The following is a 27,264-nucleotide window of genomic DNA, read 5'->3' as shown; positions in this document are numbered from 1 at the left end:
TCAATGATGTCAGGGTATATTTTTGGGTGTACTTGAAAACAGTAAGAAAAAATCAAAATAAGTGCTTGGCCACCACCATATACTTCCACCATATCCTTCTTGGCCAACAAGACATTGATATAGTTAAACATGCATTGTAGGTAGGAAGAGCTTAAGTTAAGCATGCATTATTGATAGGAAGAGCCCGAGTTAACCAACCATGGTTTGCTTTGGCCAACCTGAGATTGTTGTTGTGTGGTATCTTCATAGTTTGAATCGGGCTTTTTAATAGGGCACCTTTAACAGGGCACCTTTTTAATAGGGCACCTTTAACAGCCCTATCTTCATAGTTTAAATCCCTTTTCCCTATCTTCTTCTTGCAAACACTTTCCATTTCCCTATGTTCTTCAACATGGCACCTTCATCACCTCCATTGCCTTAATTTGAGCGCCATTATGACCAGCTCGTCCTTCGCCTTCTTCAATATGGTGCCAACATAAACAGCTCCTCCTTCCCCAAGATAAGCCACCTTTGCTCTCCCTCTTATCTTATTTGCCACCTTTGCTCTCCCTCTTATCTTGCTTGCTCTACAAAACCATGGCCATGGCCAAGCTCAAAGCCATGGCCATGAGGTATCAACCATTAAGTTGAGTTGTTGAATCATCCCACTTTGACGCGAGCTACTTTTTCCATTCCACTTTGACGCGAGCTACTTTTTCCATTCCACGGCCATGGCCATGGCCCACATACACATGTCTTAATATGTTGTGCGCTCGTTCTAAGGTGACATGAGCAGCTCTACTCAGTGCATGTAAAACCTATGGGGAAGTTGAAATAGGATGAGGATGTTGTACCACCTATATGAGCTACTGTCGGCATCATTCCCACCATCCACACCAAAAGCTATTGTGATACCAATGTGACAAATAGTTATGGGGGTGCTCTTCATGTAGACAACTCGCCATACCTCCACACGGGCTACTTTTTTGTATGCTAGTTCCACGACTCTCCAATGCCATTGGGTGCTTAAGCCCATTATGTGGTGTTTCTTACTTTTGCAAGAGGTATTATGGTTTATGGGTGAGTGGTGGGTGGTTCATGGAGGCATGAGCACATGTGAGGGCACATAGAGCAACAATTGGCTTACCACCTATAGGTCCCTTTGTTGTAGCCCAAACTCCTCCCTTATCTATCCCAACTTTTTCCACCCAAATTGAGAGAGATCCCAATAGTCACCCATTCATCTCAACCCTATGTTATTCAACTTCTTGGTTATTGTTACTTCCAATTGAGCTAAGGGGGGAGTGAATTTGTGGGACCACCATAATCCTAGGTTGAACAAAGAGTTTCCTATAGCCCTTGTGCATCCATCCCACTTCATCAATCCCATCACTTTCTTCCAGTTCAAATGGAGAAACTTACAAAAAGGAGAGCTCTAAATTATCAAAGGGGCATGGGATAGCAACTTAGCTTTCCAATCCAGTCCAAAGCCACCTTCCTTTGAACTGCACACTAGACTCTTCAATCACCTCTCTAACCATTCTAGCCCAAATTTCCTCCTGAGTAGGCATTTAGGTAAGCTAGTTACCACCCTAGCTTTGACATGAATGGACAGGTCTAGAATTCCAAGTCCTCCAACCCTTTTAGTCAAACTCACTTTCTCCCAAGACAACCAAGCCAAAAAATTCATGTCATCTATATAGTTTTTCTAGATAAAATTCTTGATTGGAGACATGATCCTCTTCTAGTGACACTTTTTGAAATCCACCACATGGCATAAAACACATGATATATGCATTAGATAAAATTCTTGATTGGAGACATGATCCTCTTCTAGTGACACTTTTTGAAATCCACCACATGGCATAAAACACATGATATATGCATTTAAAACTGTATTAGCAATGACCACCATGTCATGAAAGGGCACCCTAACCCCTTCCCATTTCTTTATCTTATTAAGAAACCTCGCAATTGCCCAATCAGTTATATCCTTGCTGGTCACCCCAACTCCAAAAGGAATCCCCAAATGTCTTACCAGCTCACACCCCATCTTTCTATGTCAAAGTTATCATCCTCAATTAAGCTAATAATCTTGGATTTCTAAATGTTGCATCTAGATCCAAAGTCATCAGCAACTAGTTGCACTATCTACAAAGCAAGTCTTAAATTATCATTACCAGCCTTCAGGAATAATAATAAATCATTAGCAAAACACTAGACCACCAACTACTCTCCATTCTTCATCCTCCCGACCCTCTTCCACAAGCATCTTCTAGAGCCACTATCAAAGGATGGGAAATAATGGAGAATAACAAGGGGGCCAAAGGGCAACCCTGTCTTACAAATCTTTTGATTTCAAATCTCCCCACTATTCTTCCATTCAGCAGCAACTTAGAGTATCCCCCAACAGTAAGAGTATAGATACAAGTAGCCATCCTACTTCAAAATCCTAGCTTTTCCATAACTCCGGCTACAAAGGACCTATGTACCCTATCATCATAAGCTTTCTCTAGATCCAACTCGAGAATTACACACTTCTGTCATGTTCTCTCTAAGCCACTTCCTTACCCATCAAGGCAAAAAAAATATTATCATATACGAACCTCGCTTTAATAAACCCACATTGCCTCTTGGAAATCACCTCTTGCAAAATAGGGCTAATCCTCATAGCAATGACTTTTTCTAGAATCTTATATACCACAATAAGCAAGGTGATAGGTCTCTAGTGTGGTTGATCCTATAAAAAGCAACTTGTTTAGGGATTAGCTTCACAATCCCCTCCTTCAGATGATTATCTAACCTCCTTGTAGAAAAGGCTTCCTTGCATGTGTTCCACACCAAATCTTTAAGAGAGGGCCAAAAGGCAGTGAAGAGTTCCACAATCAAACTATCCCACCCAGGAGATTTCTCCTTCCCAAGTTTTTATAGAGAAGTCCATCATTCTTCCAACTCCACCTCCACCTCTCTACCCAACCAATTAGCTCTATCAGTCTCCACCTTCTTACTGACCATGTCTAGCAAACTCCTCTTTACCTGATACCTTCTTTAGGAATTATCTTCCTTTGGGCTCAAGGTGGCCCCTAGAAACTCCACCCATTTTACCTCTCATACCTAATATGCCCTGTTACCTAATCTGCCTTGTTACTTCCTTATTCCCTTTCTCTTTAGATAAGTGCATGACTAGTTTCCTCCTATTATTAAAAGCTCTCCACTTTTCTCTCTTTTCTCCTTCCATGGCCAACCTATCATCTTCTCTCTTCAGTTGAGCCTAGCACCTAATGTATTGGTTAACCTCTACTTTAGAAAGACATCCATTCTGTCTATTCCCTTGTAGTTTCTCCACCATCAATTTACTCCAAACCCTCCTCTCCTCTCTCTTCTCCTCTACCCTACTCTCCTGATAATTCCTTGCATCTCATTAGCAAACCTTCTCCAAGATCCATCCACACCCCCCTTACCTCTCAGTCTACCAATAGCTTCTACAGTGAGGGATACAAAGAGATCATCCTTCAATAAGATATTATTCACCCTCAACTTGTAGGGAATTGTGTAAGATTATCTTCCCCCCATTCAGCCATATGCCACCCCCATTTTAGGGGCATATGATCAGATAAGGCTAAACAAGGATCCACTTTGGAAACATATAGGGTACCCATGTGGCTTGATGACTGAAAAAAACCTATCAATTCTTGATGATGATCCAAAGTATTGAAGGCTAAAATAGGTATGCCCAAGTTTCGATGCCCAAGCCCCCACAGCTCCCATCCATCAACAAGAGCCATCCTTCCTCTAAGAATTTCCCACTTACTCTTCTCTTGACCCATCAAAACCGTACTTCCCCCACAGTTGTCCACTTATTTCTCTACCATATTAAAGTCCCCTATAATGATGCAGGGGCATTGAATGTCCAGCTTAGTAATCCATTCCCACATCTCACCTCCTATATTATGGTTATGAGCACCATACACATTGACTATCCACACCCTTTCCTCTTCCACATGGATTTCAACCACCAGGATTCTACAAGTGGGATGATTAGCTATGATGCTAGGATTAAATTGCTTCTTAACAATAGTCATAACCCCATTGAAACCTGATTTCACTCCCCAATCCAAGAACCTATCCTTTCTTAAGCACTTCAAACCAAATAGATTATGTTCCTAAATAGCCATCATTGAATCCCCCAAGCTTTCACTAGTCCCCAAAAAGTTGAGTTCTTCTTCTTGTCACTCAGTCCTTTCACATTCCCGGTACATCCCCTCACATCACAACTCCTACTCATTCAAGGGTAGTAGCGAGTACCATATCCACCTCATCCTCCATAGTTGGCCCTCCTCCTGGGTCCCTAGTCCCCACTTGAATATACCTCCATGCACTTTCAACCTGCCAAAAGATGAATATGCCCATGGAAGAGGTTTCGTTATCCTCTACACCTAGCGGGCTAAACGGATTACAATAAAGAGAAGGTCCCAATCCTTCCAGGGATTTGACATTGGTCATTACTCCCTTCCCATCAATTTTGTTATGATTTTTCCATCTAAGACTACATCCCCTTGTTGCTCTGTCCCTTACCTTCATCCAACCCTACTCCTCAGTCCCCCCTTCCTCTGATACCAGCTTTTTCTTACCCTTCCCTTGCTTTTCAACAGGTTTTTCAGAGGTCCCCACCTTACTTCACCCTCCTGATTGATCCTTTTTCCTCTCATCCCTACCAGCCTCCACATTCCTACCAATACTATAGTTTCTAGCAATATGAACAAAACCACCACATCTAAAGTAGGCCTATGGGAAGGGCCCAAATTTCAGCTTCAACTCCATCTTCCCCATCTTTCCCAACTCCACTTCTAAAACTTTAGGTGTATCCACAGCAAGGTATTCCAGGTTATGCAAGTTTTATTCGAATGTCTCCCATTGTCCTCATCGCTTAAGATGAATAAAACCAATCTGATTGCTCTTGCCAAATTCCCCAACACCGACCACATCTAGGGTGGAATTTTCACCCACACTAGGCATGCCTCACAAAGGATCTTATTCACATCACGCGAGATCGAATAGCATAACTTGCACTAGCTTCTAACCCATAAACAACGGTGCTTTGGCAAATAGATTGGCCACATTGTTAGTATATGTTCAAATGCCCGCCTCTCAACATGTATCTCACATTGATGTATGGTGCACATTTGTACAGCTCCCATTATGAGGAGAAGCCATTGGTGCACCTATCTTTAGTGGTGGGAACCCCAGCTTAGATGCTGGAAGGGGTCATAGTTGTAACCATTGATGGTGGTTAGGAGATGATGAGGGGTACAAGCGTTAGTTGGAGTCTGGGAGCAAAGCCCCCGGCCCGAAAAGGTATAGAGAATATTCCTTGAAATATTTCATGGGATATTAATTTCATCATTAGTGGGCGTTGATCGGTTGGTGTTATGAGACTGATAGGAAACACTAAAAGGTAAGACTAGGAAATATTATTTATATGTAAAGGTTTTGTATATAAATAAGGTTCAGGGGATTTCAAATAGGAAATGCCTAAGCAATGGTTTACATATAAATAAGGTTAAGGGGATTTCAAATAGGAAATAACTAAGCAATGGTGAATAGGCATTAAAGTTAAAGTAAAATGTGAAATAAATGGTGCACAATGGAAGCCCAAGGGACCTAGAAGAGGGTGCCCCCTTCTAGGGGTAGTTGAAGGGGCATTGGTTAATGAAAAGACAATGTTTAGCCAATGAAAGGTCAAGGGGCTGAAGTTGGAAGGTCATGCACCACTTAGGCGTATATAACCATGACTTTAGGGTCCATTTTTGGGATATGGTTAGGTGGAGAATCAAAGTACTAGTCTTACAAGTCCTCAAGCTTATAATGCAAGGAGCATTACATTGGTATCAGAGCCAAGTTCTTTCTCTTCCATGTTTCCATTGAGCCACTCATAATTATTCTTATACCCATTAATATCTTTTCTATTCATTTTCAGAAGCTAATCCCTATATTTCTCAAATCTTCTCCATACAAAATACCTCTTGTCTAATGAATTGGGCATACCTCATGCGCCTAATAAATTGGGCATAACTCTTGCCTAATAAATTGGGCATACTTTGGAGTTCTACATGGAGCAAGTGGAGTACAAGACAACCTTGAAGGAGCATTGAAGCAAATATCAATAAGGAGGAATCGATAGAATTGTTCTTCACATCATTAGGGAAAATTCATAATTACCCAACCAAGTAAGGTCATTGTGTTGCATTTTTTTTTCTTTGTAATAAATTTTTCATTTTGCTTAGTGTTAGAGTAAATGGCTTCTCAAGGTGGGAAGGATGAAAATGGTGAGAAGGGGGAAAACCTAATGTCCTCTTTCCACATAGAAGAGGACATTACAAAACCAAATGAAATAGATATACAAGATTCAGTATGAGGATATGGAAATGAAGGAAATGAAAGAAAAAATCTCCAACAAAAAAATAAGCTTGAGAAAATGATGGGTCTTCTTAGCTCCTTGATGGGAGGGGAGGGATTGGGAGCAAAAGAAATATCTAAAAGTAACATTGGTGAGGGAAGGGAAAAAACTCTAAAAAAAGGATTGAATGAAACCATAATTGAATAAGGTCCTAAAACTAGAGACCAGGGTATGGTATTCAAATATTTAAAGAAGGTACACACTTTTAGTGGAGAAGAGAAGGAGAGAAATAAAGATGCGGTCCATATTTTTCTACAAAAATGGCAAGATTTGAATCTTTTAAGAAATGTGCCTAATCATAACCGCCCCATTGAAGCTAGCTTATCCTTACAAGGAAAAGCTTATAAGTGATGGATGAGTTTAGCGGAAGCTAGGCAAGTACCCGATTCTTGGGATTCATTCAAGGAATTATTATTAAAGGAATATCTTCCTGAAAGTAAAGAAGACTAAAATTCGGAGGAATGGGATGATTGTTCTATGGAACAAAAGAATTTAAATCTTACTCAATATATAGCTTGCTATAGAGAAATTATCTTAAAACTTAAGGGAATAGACAATTTTCAAAAAGTAAGAGGCTTCATTAGAGGCCTGAAAAGGGAGTACAAAAAGGAAGTTCACTCCAAAGAGTCAAAAAACTTAGATGAGGCTTTAATATTTGTAAAAAAATTTGACGATAACATAGATAATGGTAATCGTAAAGAAAACGATAAATTTTTTTCATATGAACCTCATGGAGAAAATTTTGGCTCTCAAAAAAGAAAGGATTTTTTCTTTAAAAAGAAAGAATCTTCAAAAAAGGAAGAACCTTCAAAAAAGGAAAAATTCAATCCTATAAGTTTTCAAAAAAGCAAGATTTTAAGAGATCGGTTAAAGAAAAACTTTATTTCTCTTGTCTTGAGCCTGTACATGGTAAGAAGAATTTTCCTAAGTCCCAAGGGCAAGAACTTACTGGGAATGGTAATGATAAACCTAAAGGAAAATCAATTAACACTATTCAAGTGTTGACACTTGAATATTCTCCTAAATATAAATCGATTGAGGTTTGTCATTCTGATAAAAAAGCATTGTTGTATGGTGGCAAAATCTATGTGGAAACCATCATTTGGACAAATGATTTGGTTCGAGTGCATGGAAATATTAATAATAAAAAAGTTAGAATCCTCATAGATGATACGGCCATACACAACTTTTTTAATTACAACTTGCTTAAGAAACTTAAGTTGCCTCAAGTCCCAAGTTCTCATAAGTATATAGTATCATTATCCAATGGATATGATAAAGATGAGCTAGATACTGCGGTAAACCAAGTTGGGATAAAGATTCAAGAGTATGAAGTACATTTGGATTTTCAAGTGATGCGTCTGTCAACCAACAGATGTAATTCTTTGGAGAGAATGGTTATTTTCATTAGGGGAAACACTTTCGAGAAGCTGTTTGCATAATATACTAACATTTGAGCATAAAGGAAATTTTATTACATTGCAAGGAGAGCATGATGTACCATCTTCTCCTTTCATATGTAATATTAAGCTCGAAAAGCTTCATCAAGATAATGAAATAGAACAAATGTTTTTGTGTTATGCATGCCTCAATTTAAAAACCATTGTGAAAAGTTTTATTTGAAAGTACTTGTGAAGTAGTTAATTCTTCTTTGAACAATTTATTAAAAGAATTTAAAGATGTTTTTCTAGAAACATTACCAAAAGATTTACCTCCAGATAGAGAGATAACTCATCCCATAAAAGTTTTAAAGGATTCAAAACCAATTTGTAAGCCACCTTATAGAGTAAGTTTGACTGAAAGACAACAAGTTGAAAAAAAATTGGCTGAATATTTAGAACAAGACTTTATTAGGCCAAGTAAGTCTCCCTAAGCTTCATCAATGTTATTGTTGAGGAAAAAAGATTTATCTATGCACTTGTGCATAGATTATTGTGGATTGAATGCAATAAAAAAATAAATTTTCTATTCCTAGGATAGATGAGTTGTTTGATCAACTCAAAGGGGGCTAAATATTTTAGTAAAATAGACTTAAGGTTTAGATATCATCAAGTAAGAATTAGAATTGAAGATATGCCAAAATAGCATTTAGGACATCTTTTGGGCACTATGAGTTTTTAGTTATGCCTTTTGGTCTAACTACTGCTCTCGTTACTTTTATGACCATGATGAACACTATACTTTATCCTTATTTAGGAAAATTTGTGGTGGTTTTTATTGATGATATACTAGTCTTTAGTCAAAGTGAACAAGAACATATTGAGCACCTTAGAAAAGTATTTCAATTATTGAGGGAAAAAAATATTTGCTAAAAAATCTAAATGTGATTTTTAAAAAAAAAGAAGTGCAATATCTTGGACACAATGTGTTTGTGGAAAGGATCTGTATGGATCTTGATAAAGTTGAAGCTATATTGAGATGGAAGGCTCCATCTAATATAGATGAGTTACAAACCTTTTTAGGACTTGCAGGGTTCTATCGAAAGTCTTCAGACACCCTTACTCCTATTCTCACTAATAGGTCAAAGTGTAATAGTAGCAAAGAATCATGTCTCTCATGCCAAGACTAAGCACATTGACGTGCATTACCACTAAGATAGCTATTCCAATGATGTATCAGCTTAAAGGAAAAGGAAAAGATTTAATTAGACTCGTGATCAACAAACTAGTTTTGAAAATTTGAAAGTAACAATGGCTACTACTATTTTGCAAATAGTGGATCCAAATGAACCATTTGTATTGGAAACAGATGTTAGTAATTTTTCTATAGGAGTAGTTGCAGAAGGGAAGGCTAGTTGCATTCGTCGAAAGTAAAAAGTTGGACAAAGCTCAAAGTAACTATTTAACTTATAAAAAAGAACTATTTTCAATTGTGCATTCTCTTAAAATGTGGCGTCATTATTTGTATGGTGCCAATTTAGAAGTATTATTTGACCATGAAAGTCTTAAATGGTTAAATACTCAAAAGGATTTAAGAGGTAGGAAGGCTAGATGGGTTGAAATACTACAAGAGTTTAATTTCAAATCAGATATAGAAAAGGAAAATTTAATATCATGGCAGATGCTCTAAGTCGAGCACCCGCGATAAATGAGTTGAGTTTTACGCAGCTAGCAAGTGAATTGCTGGCTCACTTAAAAGGAAAATGTGCCAATGACCCTAGTTATCAAGTAGTTTGGAATTACTCGATTAATGAGTTGAGTTTTACTCAACTAGCAAGTGAATTGCTGGCTTACTTCAAAGGAAAATGTGCTAATGATCCTAGCTATCAAGTGGTTTGGAATTACTTGATTAATGAGTCAAGTTTTACTCAGCTAGCAAGTGAATTGTTGACTCACTTAAAAGGAACATGTGCTAATGACCCTAGCTATCAAGTAGTTTGGAATTACTTGATTAAAAAAGATAACTCTCAACAAATATAGAGAGTACAGAAAATGCAATTGTTAGTGATATAAGGGTGTCACTTAAAAAAGATAGTGGCTCAAAGGAATCACTTAAAGAAGGGTCAATAAGTGAAAAAAATCGTTGGAAAACTTTTTCCATCGATAATGGGTACTTGTTATATAAAGGTCGCATTAGTGTGCCTAAAGAAGAAAATATTCTTGAGAATATTTTACTAGAATGTCATGACAATCCAAGTGTGGGGCACCCTGGAATTTCTAAGAACTATGCAATTGTAAAAAGACAGCTTTATTGGGCAAGTTTAAAGAAGGACATCTAGAATTATGTTAAAAAAAACCCTAAGTGCCAAGTTAATAAAGTTGAGTGCGTAAAAGTAGGTGGAATATCACAACCACTGCAAATGTCAAAGGGTAAGTGAAAAAGTATTTCTATGGATTTCATAGTGGGACAACCCCAAACAAGTAGAGGACATGATTCAGTGTGGGTAGTAGTGGATAGGTTAACCAAGTTGGTACAATCTATACCAACTAAAAAAGAAGCAAAAACTCCAGAATTGGCTAGAATGTTTATCCATCATTTATACAGATTGTATGGATTGCCAATAGATATAGTAAGCGACCGAGATACAAAGTTTATAACCAATTTTGGAAAGAAGTGCTCAAAAAATTAGACACCAAAGTTACTATGAGTACATCTGAACATCCACAAAGCGGTGGTCAAATGGAAAGGGTTAACCAAGTCCTAGTAGAAGATATGCTTCGAGCATATGTTAATCATAAGCAAAAAAATTGGGATGAGTATCTTCCATTATTAGAACTTGCTTATAATAATAAGCATTATGCTTTACCGATTTTAGTCTATTCATGCTAATGTATGGATTTTAACCTAGGGCACCCATAGCAGTTGGGTTACAAAAGAAAAATTGTAGAGTGTAAAAGACTTTCTGAAAGACATGCAAGACATGCTAGCAACGTTAAGAGAGCGCAGGATCATTCTATTAATTATGAGAAAGATAAAAGAAGACCAATTAATTTTAAGGAAGGTGATTTAGTTTATGTCATAGAGAACACAACACTAAAGGAGGTGATGATCATAGGGAGGATCACATGCACCACAAATTAGAGAAGGAGAATCGTTAGATTAGTGGTGGGTGCCATTTTGGTTGTAGTCTTATCCTTTGTGATTTTTTAGTATATTCTAAAGTTAAGTCCAAGGTATTGTGGTTTTCATATGATACTTAAAAAAATTGGAAGCTTTACTTGAAGGTTCCAGAGTACATCTTGTCTTTCATGTTAGTAAACTGAAATGCAATATAGGAAACAATGATAATGTCATCGGAAAAGAAGCAATAGTCGATTTTAAAGAACCACCTATTCTTCCACATGAGCCTGAAAAGATTCTCGAATATCGAGAAAAGAAAACTAGACATTCTGTGTTTAAAGAATGTTTAGTAAAGTGGAAAGATAGACCAGAAGAAGGATCAACTTGGGAAAGAGTGGCTACACTCAAGAAAAGGTTTCCTGAGTTTGTTTTCAAGGATGAAAACTTTTCTTTCAAGGGGGGAAAAATGTTATGAGACTGATAGGAAACACTAAAAGGTAAGACTAGGAAAGATTATTTATATGTAAAAGGTTTGCATGTAAATAAGGTTCAGGGGATTTCAAATAGGAAATACATAAGCAATGGTTAATAGGCATTAAAGTTAAAGTAAAATGTGAAGTGAATGGTGCACAATGGAAGCCCAAGGGACACAGAAGAGGGCACCCCCTTCTAAGGGTAGTTAAAGAGGCATTGGTTTAATGAAAGGCAATGTTTATCCAATGAAAGGTCTAGGGGCTGAAGTCGGAAGGTCATGCACCAATTAGGTCTATATAAGCACGAGTTTAGGGTCCATTTATGATATGGCTACTTGGAGAATCAAAGTACTAGTCTTACAAGTCCCCAAGCTTATAATGCAAGGAGCATTACAATTGTGGGCCGCGTTATGGATACGCAGGTGGTGAACCATGTCAATGTAGTGTAGTCGCCCACCGCACTACCTGTAGCACTATAAATGGACATAGTTGGCACAAGCTAAGGCATCCAATGCTTGTGAGCATATATTTCCTATACTCTCAGTATGCCCTTCATCTAAAGTCTATCTAGATCGCCATCTAAGCTCTACACACTAGAGTGCATGGGTGGACAACACCATCATATTGTACCTATCTCTTGTTTGGTATAAATCAAAATTTTAAAACTATTTCCATTCTCTCTATTTCATTGTCTAGTGTACTTTATCTTACTATATCTCTCTCCATTGAGCCATATTCTTACAGATAGTCTGTCCTTTCACAAACTGGACATTAAAAAACCCTTTCCCCATGTAGAAAACCTGTGATACCACCCTCTCGTGAAACACGTCCTCCTGTCACCACCTCCTCATCTCTATCTTACTTGACGATCTCCCTGGACACAACAAGATTGCACTATATATAGAAAACAGACCTATTTGTCTCCTCACCAGGTCAAGTGAAATGTTAGCACATACCTTCCCTCTAGTGGGCCTTTCTTGTTGTGCTTGGCTATTTAGTCTCATGGAGATCCAATCGAATTGAAACTTCTTCGTCTCTCCCTGTCACCCTCATCATCCTCTAGGCTTCTCTTCATTTCATCTTCTCAGTCCCAATCCCTTGGTATCATCACTTTGTTCCCATGCATCGGCCATCCCTCAACTCTCCCTACCCATGCATTAGCCGCCCACCCTCGTACAGACGCATGCAAACACACGTGCTTATTAAATCATTTAGGACACCATTCACCCCCACATCGCTCCTCTCATCTTTTTTCTTCTATAAAAAATATAATTATAATAATGTTCCAAAAAAAAACCTAGTAAGTCACTAATGATACTCTAGATATTGCTGTAAGAGAACCTAATAGGTCACTAATGGTAAACTGACATATTTTTGTAGAATGAGAAATGAGATTAAAAACATCACTCTAAAAAATCAACATCTTAAATGCAAGAGGCAGCGATTGGTGAGGTGACATGGGACCGCGTGGGGGAGTGATCATTCCTATTAGTGGGGGAGTGGTGAGTTAATTCCACGCATGTGGGGACGCATGTCCCTATACGTCAAAGGGATTTACGATTGCTTGTGCGTGCATGCACGCCTAGGATGGTGGATGCTTGGTTGCGACGTGTTGAGGTGCATGGTGAGGGTTGGGGGGATTGGGGACTTGAGGAGAAGGAGGACATGAAGAGGCATCACGAAGAAGAATGTGGCGAGAGGGAGAGAAAGAAAAATGTGCCCAACTGGCTAAATGAGAGACTTCAAGCCCATACTTAGACTTAGGAAAGAAAGGTATGCTTGAGGGTGAATCTTGAGCTTATCAAGTGTCAAATTGATCTGTTCTCGCACTATTGTGTGATTGTATTTTGTCCTGGTAAACCTCCTGCTGGGTCTAAGGTTGGTACGTGGTCTATTCATGGGTTATAGATTGGTGCATGTCTTCTCATTCTATCCTTTGTTTGATGTGAGTAGAAGTCTTCAGGAAGCTTGCCCTATTTGGGTGGAAATCTTTGGTCTTCCTCCCTGGCTTAGGCTGCCTCACAAGATGTAGCTAGAGCGCTGAGTCCTGTGCTATATTTACCTGGAGATGATACGGGGGGTAGGCAGGCCATTAGCGTTTGTATATCATGGAACACCAAAATTGAGACTCCGAAATCAATTAAAATTGATTTGGGAGAGTTAGGCAAATTGGAATTAGGGCTTAAGTTTGGCCCTTTCCCGAGAGCCTTTTTTAACTATGGGGGTTTTGGTCGTATTGCTAAAAAATGTGTTAAGGTGGTGCGTGATAAATCTGAAGGGGAGGGAAAGTTGGTGGGAGAGGTAGGGGGTGAAAATAGTGTCAGAGAGTCTCAACCTCTATTGCTATTCAAGTGGAGGAAGGGAAAGGTAAAGAGAAAGCTACTGAAGAGGAAAAGGGCATATGAGAGGGGATTGGATTAAGGCAAAAGGGAAATTGAAACTTAAACAAACTAAGGATGAAGCTAGAAAGAAAGTGAGTCAAGTGGGGAAGGTTTTAGAGGGGAAAAACCCCAAGGTAGTTTGAGCCCTTTAGTATATTCAAATCCATATAGTCCTTTGGGAAAAGATGATAGTGGCACCTCTTCAATTCAAAAGTTTAATTGGCAAGTAGAAGAAGCTTGGAAAGGGATACAGAGAGAGGGACAGGCTCAAGGGGAAGGAGAGGAAGTGGAGATGGTTCCTGAAACAGCTCTGACATGATTGATCATAAGGACCTCTCCGGTTGTACTTAGAATGTTAAAGGAATTAAAGACAAGAAGAAAGATGCTCTGTTTTAGGGGGTGGTTAAATAATGGGGGTTATCTATTTATGCAGTCTAGGAACACAATCTTTTTGGGGCTAGAGTTTTGAGAAAGGATAGGTTTAAGGATTGGATGGTGATGTATGGGGGGGTGAACTCGGGTGTTATAGTGGTGTGATGTTTGTTATTAAGAGAGACTTGAATCCGACTATTATAGCCAATCATCCTAATGGCAGATTGTTTGTGGTGGAAATTTTGATCAATGGGGAGAAAGTGTGGTTAGTTAATATATATGGAGCCCATAACTATAAAATTAGGAGTGGTATGTGGGAGTGGATTAGTAATATGGATATTTTGCATAAGTGTATTATTAAAGGTGACTTTAATATGGTGGAGAATCTTGTAGATAGGAGTGGCGGGAGTTCCATTCTGATGGGGCATGAGAAAGGTAAATGGGAGGAGCTCAGAGGGAAAATGGGGTTGGTGGATGGGTGGTCTCTAGGATATTGGAGGGACTCTCCCGGGGGCACACATACTTCAGTCTTCAATATTTGAATTCCTCTTCCAGAATTGATATACTTTTCTTTAGTCAACAAGCTTCCCAAACTCCACACAATTTGAGGATGGCATTGATTTTAGTTTTGTGATGTCTAATCATATGCCTCTAAAGTGGAGTTGGCATTATGAGGAGTTGGGAAAGGCTGAAATGGATCAATATCCAACTAGAAAATTGAGAGTTAATAACCTCTTGTTAAAGGACAATCTTTTTATTGAATATACTGAGCAAGCCATTAATAGGTTCATAAAGTCAGAGGAATGAATGGAGGGTCATGGAGAAGGTTTGCTAATTGGATGCAAGGAGTCATTAGGACTTTAGGAAAATTAAGAGCTGAGGAGGAGAAGAGACAAGAAAGGAGAGAGTGGACTAGACAGTTAGAACTTCTTCAGAAGAAGAGACAGGTTGATGGGCTTACTAAAGAGGAAGTCACTAATTTTTTTAAGTGTCAGAATGCTTTGAAACAAGAGGACGAGATGGTTGCTAGACGGGAAGTAAACTGGATGAGGAGGAAAACATTTAATAATAGTAGGAAGCCTGAAAGTTATCTGTTTAAATTAGGAGGGGGGAAGGGTAGTAGGGAAGTTGTAGGGGAGATTTTAGCTGAGAAAGGACAAAAGATAGAGGGAATTGTTCTTATTGCAAAAAAGTAGGTAGAGTTTCTAGGGTCCACTCTTAGTCTTGAAGAGGATTACTCTAATATGAGGATTCAAGTTGAGAAGAAGCTTATTGGGATGGTTAATTGTAGTGTGGAGGCTAATAAAGCTAGATGGCTTGAGAGAGAGATGTGGATATTGAGGAGTCCTGGGTGGCACTTTTGAAATTGGGAAAGGATAAGGCCCGTGGCTAGGATGGCTTGATTGTTGCATTTTTTATTGCTTTTTGGCCTTCTTTGAAGGACATTGTTTGGGAAGTTTGTAACAAAGCCTTCAAGTGAGGGAGTTTGGATAAAGATTTTAAGGAGGGATGGGTGAAATTGATACCCAAGCAAGTGTCTTGCAATAGGTTTGGAATTGGAGACCAATCACTTTATTAACAGTGATATACAAAATCTTAGCCAAAGTCATTGCCATCAGGATAACTCTTGTGCTGCAAAAGGTGATATTAAAAAGGCAATTAAAGGGAGATCAATTTATGACAATATATCTGCTGCCATGCTAGGCAGAGATATTGCTCTAAAAACCCAGCAAAAATATGTTATGCTACAACTAGATTTGGAAAAAGCCTATGATTGAGTGCATTGGTCTTTTGTGGCTAGAGTGATGGAGAAGTTAGGGTTTGGACCTAGAATAGCAAATTTTATCTACACTCTCACTTGGAGAAGCCACTCTAATGTTTTGCTGAATGGGAGAGTTTTTGGTGGTTTTGTTATTAATAGATCTGTTAGGCAGGGATGCCCTCTTGCCCCTTTGTTGTTTGTTGATGTTTGCCATTATCTCTCACCCATTGATTGTTGCCTTGGAAGATGCTTGCTCAAAAGGCATTGTTGTTGGGCTAAGATTGAGATTCAGTGAACAGTTTGTCATTCAATGCTTTGTTGATGACTCTTTGTTGTTTTTGAAGGCTGATAATGAAAATATGAGACATGCTCTAAACATTATTTAGGAATTTGTAGATGCTTCTGGCTCAAAGTGCAATATACATAAGTTTAGGATTATTAGTTTGTCAGAGGATAATGATTTTGACTTGCATAGGTGGGGGTGTGAGGTTGTTAAAAGAGGGAAAATTGTAAGACATCTGGGAGTTCCTTTTGGGGTTGATGTTACAAATAAGTAGTTGAAGGATTGGGTTTTAGACAGATTTTTAGCAAAAATGAAGAAGTGAGAAGGGGTCAGAATTCCTTTTCATGATAGAGTGGTGATTTGTAAGATAGTGTTGAATGCATTTATAATGTTTCTATGCCCTGTGGTTGAGTTTGGTAAAAGTCATTGGAAGAGACTCTTGAGCCCTATAAGGGACTTTCTGTGGAGAAATGGTAAAGGCTCTAGGAAGGGTATAGCTTGGTTGGCTTGGGATAAAGTGTCTATGCCAAAGAGTCAAGGGGGGATTGGGATTGTGCATTTACCCACTCAAAATGTGCTGAGGTTAATGGTTTGGGATGGGGGGTACAAGGTTTCAGGGAATTCATTGTTTAGCTTAAATATTTGGTGGTCTGATAAATATAATCCACCACTGGGCTTGTTGGATATTTACTCTACAAGGAGGCTGAATAATAGGGATTTAAGAAGGTTAGTGGATTGTTGGGATGAAACAAAGGTGGGGTGGAAAGAACCTGATTAATTACATCAAGAATATGATCTATCTTCAAGGGAAAAGAATCTCTTGAGATAGGTTATGATTCAGATTCAGGGGGAGTGGTTCTCTACTGCCTTTGATGAATCCTGTTGGATCAAGGACTGGGCTTGGGTGAATGGGGCCAAATTGATGAAAGGAACAACTAGGGCTTTGTATGGAGAGATAAGGAAAGGGCATTTAAATGTGGACTATTGCAACAAAATTTGGAAGGTGAGCTAGAGCCCCGGCTCTTAGAAAAAGAAATGGAAAGAACAATGGGTGTGTCCTATTCCTGTTAAGTTTCAGGTGTTCTCATGTGGAGAGTCTGCATGTGGGCTCTTCCTATTGGAGTGAAACTTATGCAGAAGAACTTCACTAGTGGGTGTTGTCCCAGATGCAGATCTGCTTTAGAGGATGGCAAACATGCTTTTTGGAACTGCCCATCCATTGTAGGGACATGGGGAAAAATAATGAAATGGGTGGAACATGGATTAGGGTTTCAAACACAGTGGGGGGACTGGATTCTGGGCAAATGGACTGTTAGTGTTGAGGGTGCAGATTTTCTATTCAATATAATCAAAGCTTGCTGTTTATGGGAAATTTGGATCTCCAAAAACTATATTGTGTTTCAGAATGTATTGGAAGTTGGCTTGGATGTGACAGGAATGATGCAAAAATGTATGTATATGATGTGTAGATCTATGATCTCTGTAAATAGGTTAGAGATTGATGGTTTGGATTTAATGTTACAGAGAATGTAGAATGGCATCAATTGATTATTGATATGGCTTGGATCCCTTCTTGCATACTAGGGAAACCTAATTTGTAGTTGGTTTGACGCAGATTTCTTTGGAGGTGCAAGCCCAAGCAAGTGAAGCTTGGTTCGAAGACTAAAAGATGGTAGTTGAATGAGACCATACTTTTGTGGCTTTCATAGAGAATCCAGTGGGGACAAGACCCACTATTAAGATCTGGTCAAGGAAGGGTGATGTGCTGGAAAAATAGACTCCTAGAACAATCTTCTTTTGTAATGGAGGAGGATAGATGGAATTTATTATGTGAATTGCTAAACAAAAGTGATTAGAGATGTAAGGGTAGGGATATGATGTTGACTTCTGGTGTCAGTTTGATGTAAAAAGCTTCTTTTTGCTGATTTATATATATATTTACTGGTTTAAAAAAAACATCTTGTCCCGACCTTACGATTATTTATTATGGCTCTATGTGAACTTATCATATTTAGACACTTTTCATTTTATAAGTTTGAAATACTCGATTTTTAAAACTAAGGTTTTGTTGCACAACTTTCGTCTACCCTCGTCGCTATATCACACGGTGCTTTTAATAGGCGCCTCAGGTGGGATCGATGGCTGAGACGAGCGCGCGATTCTCGGCCATCCGATCCCATGCGATCAAAAACTAAACTAGGACGCGCAATCGACGGCTGAGACGAGCGCGCGATTCTCGGCCGTCAAATCACTTGCGATCAAAAACTAAACTAGGACGAGCGCAGCGCGAACTGGGAGAAAATGGATCGTACATCTGAGATGATCCCGCGATTCGTGGCCGTCGGATAACACCGCTAAGACCTAGCGACCTGTCGCTATCCTGCAGCCGCCCCAGTTCACAAGGAATCGCGCGCTCGTCGACCTGCACGTCCGTCGTACCTGCAAAGGAGGCTGTAACGTCCGCCAAGGCAGAAGTCCAAGTGCCGGCGGTGCTACATCGACTGACGTGCATGTCCTCCCTCCCTCAGCCGTCAATCAGACTAAATCACACGGTGCCTTCTTCTTGCATTCCTCCTTGACGTTTTTTTTTAATTTCTTTGGAACGTTCAAGTAGCTTCACGTTTTTTTTCAAAATAGATTACACACTAGTTTAGTACACAGTCGTACTTTATCCCTAGTTTACTATACAAACAGACCCAGTTTGAAAACCAGCCTTCTTTTAACGATGGTGCTTATTGCATGCATGCTTATAGTTTGAAAATCAGCCTTCTTTTAACGATGGTGCTTATTGCATGCATGCTTATAGCCATGCTTGGGTTCACTTATTGCCATGATTAATGTCTTCTTGTCATGCATGTGTTTAGTAATATGTAACCATGCATACATGACACACTTAAAGCTTCAACCTAGTTTAACCCTTGTGCACTACTTCTTGTAGTCTTTCTTTTTGCTAAAAGTATGTGGTACCAATTTGTGTATGTCACCTCTTTATATTGATGGTGAGTTTGGTACTCATTGCTATTAGATGCCACTTGCAAACCCTCCTTATGAGGAGATAATTCTTCCTTCTGGGAAACTTGCTCGGCAATGTCGAGTCTCAGATACGTGTCCTAGATGGAACACGAACTATATCAAGAGAATTCATATGATTCGCCACTTGAAAGTCGACCATGGCTTAGAGGTGGATATCCCACTTCAAAAGACAGGACGCCCCTTGGGTGGTGGAATGCAAGGAGCTTCAAAGAGTGCTGCAAAGCAATCACAGACAAGGTTTCTAGATGCAAAACATAAATTTCAAATCAACATGAAAAACAATGAAAAGAAACAAAGACTTTTGGCTGAAGATGCTTGGGAAAAGAAAGCTCCTACCAACTTGTCTAAGAGAGCCTATAACATGCAAAAGGAAGCATTCATTGAGGGATTTGTTGCCAAGGGCATGGAACAATACATGGAGAACAAGGAGAAACGCATGCAAGGGATTGAACGGCGCATTAAAGAGGGATATTCCAGACATGTGAGATTTTCTCTTGTCCTATTAACCTTGATTGTGAAATATATTTATACCATGAATATTATTAAGCTCTCATTTTGCATCTTGTAGCGACGCCAAAAAGAAAGTGATGATTCTGACAATGATGATGGTGAAGTGGGTTCTCAACGGATGGAAAACCTCGATGAGGACATATTGACAAGCGGCAAGGATGAAAATCAGAAAGAGTCTCCTCCTTTGGTATGCAAGATATGATTTTTTGATTTTTTTTAACTTGTTCATTGTTTGTTATCTTTACTCTCATAACATGCCACTCTCTTGAAGGGCTCTCTTGATGAGGCGAACCATGAGCATGTGGCTCCATCTCAAGTGAAGAAGAGACAAAAGTGTGTTGTTTTTTCTCCTTTGAAGGTAAGAGATGGATGTACTAGTTGGTCTGAGGGCTTCTGATGTACTAGTTAAGTAGAGGGCTTCTTTAAAAACATGGTACTAACCTTAAATTGTATTTACCTTGAAACTTCGTAATCTTCCAATTCATAAGACTTGATCAAAGAAAAATGTTCAAATCCATGATAGTGAAGGCTCCTCACATGGAAACAAAATAATCGATGACGAAGTGTCGATGAGAAATGTGGAATTCGAGGGAAAAGCCTCCCTTACAACGGTATGAAAATACATCTCTTCAACCTTTGTACTACTTTGAGGTTGTTTTTCTTACACTAATATACATAAATATGCTTTATTTCTTGTTTCCTCACTTTAGGAGAAAATTGTCAACAAGGAGGCTCATGTAGGACTCTCTAAAAAAAGTAAGAAACGGAAGAAGGTAAGGGGTGGAAGATGTCTCTTCGTACACAATTTAAGAGTAGGATTTATTTCAAATACCATGGCTCCTTATGTCAACTCTTGTTTGTTTGAACTTGAAGGGGATGGCTTGCAATGTAAATGCAACTTATTTTGATATTAGCTCTCCGAGTGAGAGTAAGCCTTCAAATGTAATAATAACAATATCCACTAGTGACATTAAGACGCACAATGTCTTGGGCAAGGTAAAAGATCTAAGTGCGGTCTATGAAAGGTATACTTTTTATAACTCTATGGCTTGAATATTGAATTATCTTATCATATGCATGGTTTTAAGTTACGCAAGGATTGATTTTTTGGTTATGTAGACTTCAACACGGAGTGACTATTCACTTACACTCTACACGTTGGGGATTCATTGCCGAGGTGGATGTGCAATTAGCCAAGTCAATCATGCATGTGGAAGCGTCTACTCGTGTGCTTAACCTATTTGCCATGTCGGTAAATTTTTCAATTCTGAAATATAGCTTTTGGATTTGCAGCTCAAAGATGCGTAAAGCATGTTCATTTTGTAGGTGGATGGAAAAAACCCTACCTGTAGATGCTCTGGAGAAGGTTACATTCGTGGATAGTTTGTGGTATGACTATGTGGCTTCACGGCGTCCAACGAGGAATACTTCCTTGCAAAATTTCTTTGGACATATTGATCTGAGCAAGCATGTGTTCTTGTTTCTACCTCTAGTACATAGGTAAGGTCAATACTTTACTCATATTGATGCATGTGTTCTTGGTTTTGTCATGCGTAGACAAAGCACTTACAACTTCATGTTTCTTAGGCACCACTGGACTCTTTTTGTGGTCTATAATTCCCACAGCATGAAGGTGAGAGGCTTGTCATCGAGAAAAAATATTCTCCTTCACCTAGACTCACTGCATGTAGGGAATTCGGGCGAGTATGTTTCCATTGTGCAACGGTAAGACAAGAGCTTTACTTTGAAGTTCATGAATCCATAATGCTTGGGTAAATGCTAGCTAACATTTTACATGTATATATTTGTAGAGTTCTTGAGTCAATTTCTTCAAGTTGCACACATGGACCATTACAAGAGTCTCTTGCATGCCCATCCACTGGGTTTGAGTTGAAGGGTATAGAGGTATGTGAAAATTAATTTTGGCTTTGAATATTGAGACATGATATATATAGCATGATATATGGCATTTTTTGGATTCGATCAAATGAGACATACGTATGTAAACATTGTAGGTGCCAAAACAACCAAACGCAATTGATTGCGGATTTTATGTAATGGCATTTATCAAGAAACTAATCGATGGGAGCCTTATACATACACCTCCAAAGCATTGGGTATCCACATGCTTATTAAAAAGCTTCCTTATGAAATCTCTTGCTATGTATGAGCTAAATGTGAATTTGGTGTTATAAACTCTAACATTGCTTTTTTCCTTGTGTAGCTATCAAAGAAGTGGTTCGACCATGGATACGTCATGAAGTTGAAGGATGAGTTCAGTTCTTGGCTTAGCCATGTATTGGATGAGCATCTGCCCTTAGCATCGTGACCTTCTTAGTTTGCTATGTTAGTTTTTTGTCAATGGATGGCTTATGCCATTCCATGATATATGACATTGTATGTCTCCACGATAGTGAAGATAAGTCTTACTTTGGGATTTTATAGTTCGTACAAAATTTCATTTCGAGATAAGTTGTGCACGATTTGTAAGGCTACACTTCCATGGAATGCTAAATGTTTTGGTTGGAATGCTACATGTGTCAATGTAGTACTTATTTTTGGTTTTAGGGTTGATTTTTACTTTATGCAAAACATTTGTACTTGCCACCATTTCACAACATTTGTACTTCGGCTTGTCTTAGTTTTTGCATAGTCCTAGTTTACTGCACAGTCCTAGTTTACTGCACAGTCCTAGTTTATTGCACAGTCCTAGTTTTTGCATAGTCTTAGTTTACTACACAGTCCTAATTTACAACAAAGTCTTTACAATCACCATATAAACAATGAGAGAGATCATCCAAATGCTTACCAAGGAGAGATCATAAACACTCAACAATGAGAGAGATCATACATAAATCCAATGCCACACAAATACAAAATAATAACACAGTACTTGCCACCATTTCACAACATTTGTACTTCGGCTTGTCTTAGTTTTTGCATAGACCTAGTTTACTACACAGTCCTAGTTTACTGCACAGTCCTAGTTTATTGCACAGTCCTAGTTTTTGCATAGTCTTAGTTTACTACACAGTCCTAATTTACAACAAAGTCTTTACAATCACCATATAAACAATGAGAGAGATCATCCAAATGCTTACCAAGGAGAGATCATAAACACTCAACAATGAGAGAGATCATACATAAATCCAATGCCGCACAAATACAAAAAAAAAAAAAAGTACTTGCCACCAATTCACAACATTTGTACTTCGGCTTGTCTCTGTGTTTGCATAGACCTAGTTTACTGCACAGTCCTAGTTTACTGCACAGTCCTAGTTTATTGCACAGTCCTATTTTTTGCATAGTCCTAGTTTAATACATAGTCCTAATTTACAACAAAGTCCTTACAATCACCATATAAACAATGAGAGAGATCATCCAAATGCTTACCAAGGAGAGATCATAAACACTCAACAATGAGAGAGATCATACATAAATCCAATGCCACACAAATACAAAATAATAACACAGTACTTGCCACCATTTCACAACATTTGTACTTCGGCTTGTCTTAGTTTTTGCATAGACCTAGTTTACTACACAGTCCTAGTTTTTGTGGAAAGGCTTACCAATGAGAGAGATCATACATAGATCCAATGCCACACAAATACTGAAAAATAACACAGTACTTGCCACCATCCTCATATATCAAGTGTACAACAACACAAGTCTAACGCGCAATGCGTATATCTTTTCGAGGACTTGTCCACTTGGAAGAGTCAAAGAAAAGTGTCTCTCCTCATCCTTACAATCACCATACAAACAAGACATGATCTTACATTGCAAGCTTTGTAATCCATCGCATAATAGCACATACTTGTTTATGAGGATGCCTTCAACACCGACGGGAGCATGTCTTTCAGTTAAAGGCAATAAACCATGGCAAGTGTGACAAGAGAGGGTAGAAAGGGGGTCTACCAACAATGTTTTTGTGCAGCAATGTGGGCACCAAACACGTGGTCTTTTATCAAATTGAATACGATGTCTACCACGTTGATGTTTTCTTCTCAATACACCGGATACATGAGCTCGTTTGTTGGGGTGACACAATTCAGCTTCCTGAATTGAAGTTGGAATTGAAGTTGGAATGGTATTGAAAGGCTCTCTTGGCCTTCCATGGCCAAGCCTAGTTGTCGTCACATGTGCTTGAATTTGACGAACATTCCCTCTTGTAGGCATGTTAATCTCCTTTGGCTTGATAAGATTTGAAAGGTACTCCTTTGAGGTTTGTAGCTGTGTCAAGCATAATTCTTTTTCTGTAGAGTCCTTTGTGTCCAATTCTTCCTCTATTTGACTTAAAATTCTTCTAAATTCCTCAATGCAGAGATGAATGTCTTCACTTGTGTTGGCCTCTGTCATGTCCATTTGATTACAAGGGCTTGCAGAAGTCTCACAAATCTCATGATCCATAGAAACCATTCCCAAGGTGCGTGCATTGTCAATAATGGGAAGAAACTTGTATAACTCAGGAAAGTGATGCCTCATTATCAATCTTATGCCATATAAGTGCTTGCAGTCACTTGTCCAATCGGGGCAATCATAATAATTGGATTGCATACTCATATGATACCACTGGCTTGAAGAAGAGGTGCTTTGAATCTTGAACGACAAGGCCATTTCATTGATGACTTTCAATGATGAGGGGTCACTTTCAAACCGTTGTAGTATTCTCTCCCCAGCAGACAACCTTGAAGTGTGCATCTTTGACGATCCACGAATACTAAAGCGCCCAGAATCGGCTAGATCAAGAAATACAAATGTCAAGAAGAGGATTTTCGATACTTTAAATGAATACAGCAAAAATGTGAAAAGAACTAGTGATATTACCTATTTCTTGCTTTTGCTTGAAGAACTCAAGCATAGTTCCACCCATGCGCCTGCCAGTCTTTGAATCGCCCACAACAGCATGTATAAGTTCAAGAATGGACCGGTCGATTTGTGCATCCAAGAGAGTGTATTTTATGTATTGCCATAGGCGCTCCACCAAGTTAGTAGTATCAACATTCCCATAAGAGAACAATCGGCCAAATTTTGGCCATCGCCTTCGCCAAACACAAGTCGACCCACACCAACCATTTGTCACATATCGAATGATATTGTCATGGGCATTGTAACATTGTAAGAAATGTTGATACTTCTGTTCGAATTCCATTTCTGTGACCGAGTGCATGAGATTTGACATTGATGTGTAGATCTCATCTTGCAGTTCTTTGGAAACCTGCATTTTTCACATTTTTTTTAGAGGTTAAATTATAACCCAAAACTCATATTAAATCAAACATCCTAAGCTACTCTCAATTACGAAGTACTGTGTTACTGCATAGTCCTAGTTTACTGCACAGTCCTAGTTATTGCACAGTCCTAGTTTACTATCCAGTCCTAGTTAATGCACAGTCCTAGTTTACTATTCAGTCCTAGTTAACTGTATACCCACAGTCCATAGCCTTGAAATATTGCAATCTCTTACTTGTGGTAACAAATTCTCAACCCAAGCTTTCTTAGCATGGAACCAACATAGGATGACATGGCATGCAACTTGTTGGCGAGTTTCTTGCTCTTGTTGAACCCAACAATGCGGATCTTCGTCAACCACCTTAAGCAATGGCTGTAGTTCTTGTGGACACTTGTCAATGACTAGAGCTGTAGGACGAATATCTCCCATTCTTGAAAAAACCATTTTCATAGTAATCTCCAAGGCAATGCTCTCTTGATGAGAGCCTGGGTCATTAGTGCACATCATACACCACACTGGAATGCCAACTCCAAGTTGGTTTGGTAGCACAGCTGCATATAATGGTAGGCCAAACTTATTTGTCTTGAAAGTACTATCAATAGCCCATGAGTTATGCAAGGAGAATCGAAGTGCCATTTGTAACATCCAAGTATCTTGAATAATAAGAATGAATGGTTTGTCTTTGTCTTCCTTCGCTTGAGGATTGTAGGGCTGACAATATAGCACCTATATCCACGAAACTTGTAATTAAGAATGTATGGTAAGAAATAAAGAAACTCCAATGATGTCAAGAAAAACCACCAAACTCACCTTGTTTTGTGTCTTTAGTTTCAAGCATTCCATGTACATCAATGCCCAATCATCTTCTGTAGCTTTGTTTGCAATAACATGAATGTCAAGAATATCTATTCACATAGAAAAGAAACCACGAATGTCAATGAGTATTAGAATTCTACCTTGATTGCGTACTTGGTATGACAACATGGAGACCTCTTTTGGAATCATGAAAAACCTAAAGATCGTGCGATCTAGGTCTGAAGATTTCTCCATATGCAATCTCTCTTTTGAGAGTGACATCCTTGCTACATGGCGAGAGCTACCAATGTCAAACAAATCCTCTATACAACGCTCAATGACAATAGGATGGATTGGCAAATGATATAGATCATTTCGAGTGCCAAGAACATGTCCCTTATGAGAAGCATATAATGAAATAATTGCTTTGTCTTTTGTATTCAAATACTCCACTTGTACCTTAAACGGACAGTGACACTTCTTTGAGGTCCTCAATCTCCTTAGTGTCCCCTTTTGACTAGGTTCTCCACCTCTATGGCACAAGTAATCAACAACCCTCTTTGATGGCCCTTGGTTTTTTGTTGAGCGAACTTTCACAAGCCTCACTTTGTGCTCTATCATTATCTCTATCAAATGCCTCTCCACATTAGAGCTATCAATATTCAAAATGGTAGTGGGTTCTCTTTTTGGGTTCTTTTGAAGCCAACGTGGAATAGAATCTCCATCAACTCCTTTTACCATGTTTCTGCAAGCACAAGAATTAATGAAGTCCTTTACATAAGAAATAGGGATTCCATGTTGACGAATGTCAACACACCATGTTTCTTTAATGGTTTCAAGGGTTTCCTTTATCCCTCTATGATCTCCACACTCCAATATATTATGACATGTCATGACAATATTCTCCCATTCCTCTATGCATGATATCCTTAAATTTGGAAATGACTTTAAGCAAAGCACAAGGGAGCCATCTTGATTCTGATCCAAGCAAAGATTTTCCTTCATTCGCCTCCATTTCTTCAGATCAAGGATTCCTCTAGAATCGAAAGTCTTGAGACTCTCAATGGTCATCGACAAATTCCCTTGAATAACCATGACCATCACATCATAACTTCTCTTATCAAAGGAGAAATATATAGGCGATAGATAAAGCAGTGGATTAAGTGACTCTTTGGCACTTTCTTCAATTTCTTTGCTTTCAACCCTTTGTGCAAAGAAACCATCCTCTTCTTGACTCCAACTAGATTCTTGGCTACTTGTATCAGGCACCAAGTATTCTTCGATCGTAGTTTGCTCACTTGGGCCATCTTCAATCCTACGATCTTCAATCCACAAGCTTATCCTTCACACACATGGACATATTTAGAAAGTTACCATGTTTGAAAATGCGAAAAAATTTTCTTAATACAATGCTATTCATCTATCCCTTAGACTGTCGTAGTTTGCTCACAGTCCTAGTTTACTACACAGTCCTACTTTCCTT

General features: G+C 38.8%; 2 protein-coding genes across 7 annotated transcripts; one reads left to right on the top strand and one right to left on the bottom strand.

The window, feature by feature from the left end:
* The first annotated feature begins 18,755 nt into the window (after nucleotides 1–18,755).
* Nucleotides 18,756–22,299, top strand: LOC147622037 (uncharacterized). 6 transcript variants are annotated; one of them, XR_015269638.1, is made up of 8 exons: nucleotides 20,028–20,108; nucleotides 20,239–20,361; nucleotides 20,461–20,523; nucleotides 20,624–20,775; nucleotides 20,870–21,250; nucleotides 21,338–21,475; nucleotides 21,766–21,867; nucleotides 21,975–22,299. XR_015269638.1 is itself a non-coding variant. In XM_086823114.1 (8 exons), exons 2-8 carry the CDS (start codon nucleotides 20,320–20,322, stop codon nucleotides 21,668–21,670), a joined length of 807 nt encoding a protein of 268 aa, XP_086679240.1. In that variant the 5' UTR covers nucleotides 20,028–20,108; nucleotides 20,239–20,319; the 3' UTR covers nucleotides 21,671–21,738. The 6 variants fall into 6 exon arrangements, 5 of the variants coding, with proteins under 5 accessions (XP_086679241.1, XP_086679240.1, XP_086679242.1 ...); XM_086823114.1 differs by lacking the exons at nucleotides 21,766–21,867; nucleotides 21,975–22,299 and adding an exon at nucleotides 21,562–21,738 and having other exon boundaries at nucleotides 20,870–20,998; nucleotides 21,077–21,250; XM_086823116.1 differs by lacking the exons at nucleotides 21,766–21,867; nucleotides 21,975–22,299 and adding an exon at nucleotides 21,562–21,748 and having other exon boundaries at nucleotides 21,044–21,250.
* A 2,237-nt stretch (nucleotides 22,300–24,536) lies between these two features.
* On the bottom strand, nucleotides 24,537–25,430 carry LOC147622036 (uncharacterized). Its single transcript, XM_086823536.1, has 2 exons — nucleotides 25,221–25,430; nucleotides 24,537–24,971 (listed from the first exon to the last, which is right to left on the bottom strand). The coding sequence occupies exons 1-2, from the start codon at nucleotides 25,428–25,430 to the stop codon at nucleotides 24,537–24,539; spliced, it is 645 nt and encodes a 214-aa protein (XP_086679662.1).
* Between the last annotated feature and the right edge of the window lie 1,834 nt (nucleotides 25,431–27,264).

The sequence above is a fragment of the Cibotium barometz genome, chromosome 29, assembly GCF_041138505.1.
Source record: "Cibotium barometz isolate CiBa-2024 chromosome 29, ASM4113850v1, whole genome shotgun sequence".
NCBI lineage: Eukaryota > Viridiplantae > Streptophyta > Polypodiopsida > Cyatheales > Cibotiaceae > Cibotium > Cibotium barometz.
The sequence above is the reverse complement of the archived record's forward strand: the minus strand, read 5'-3'. Positions and strand labels throughout refer to the sequence as shown.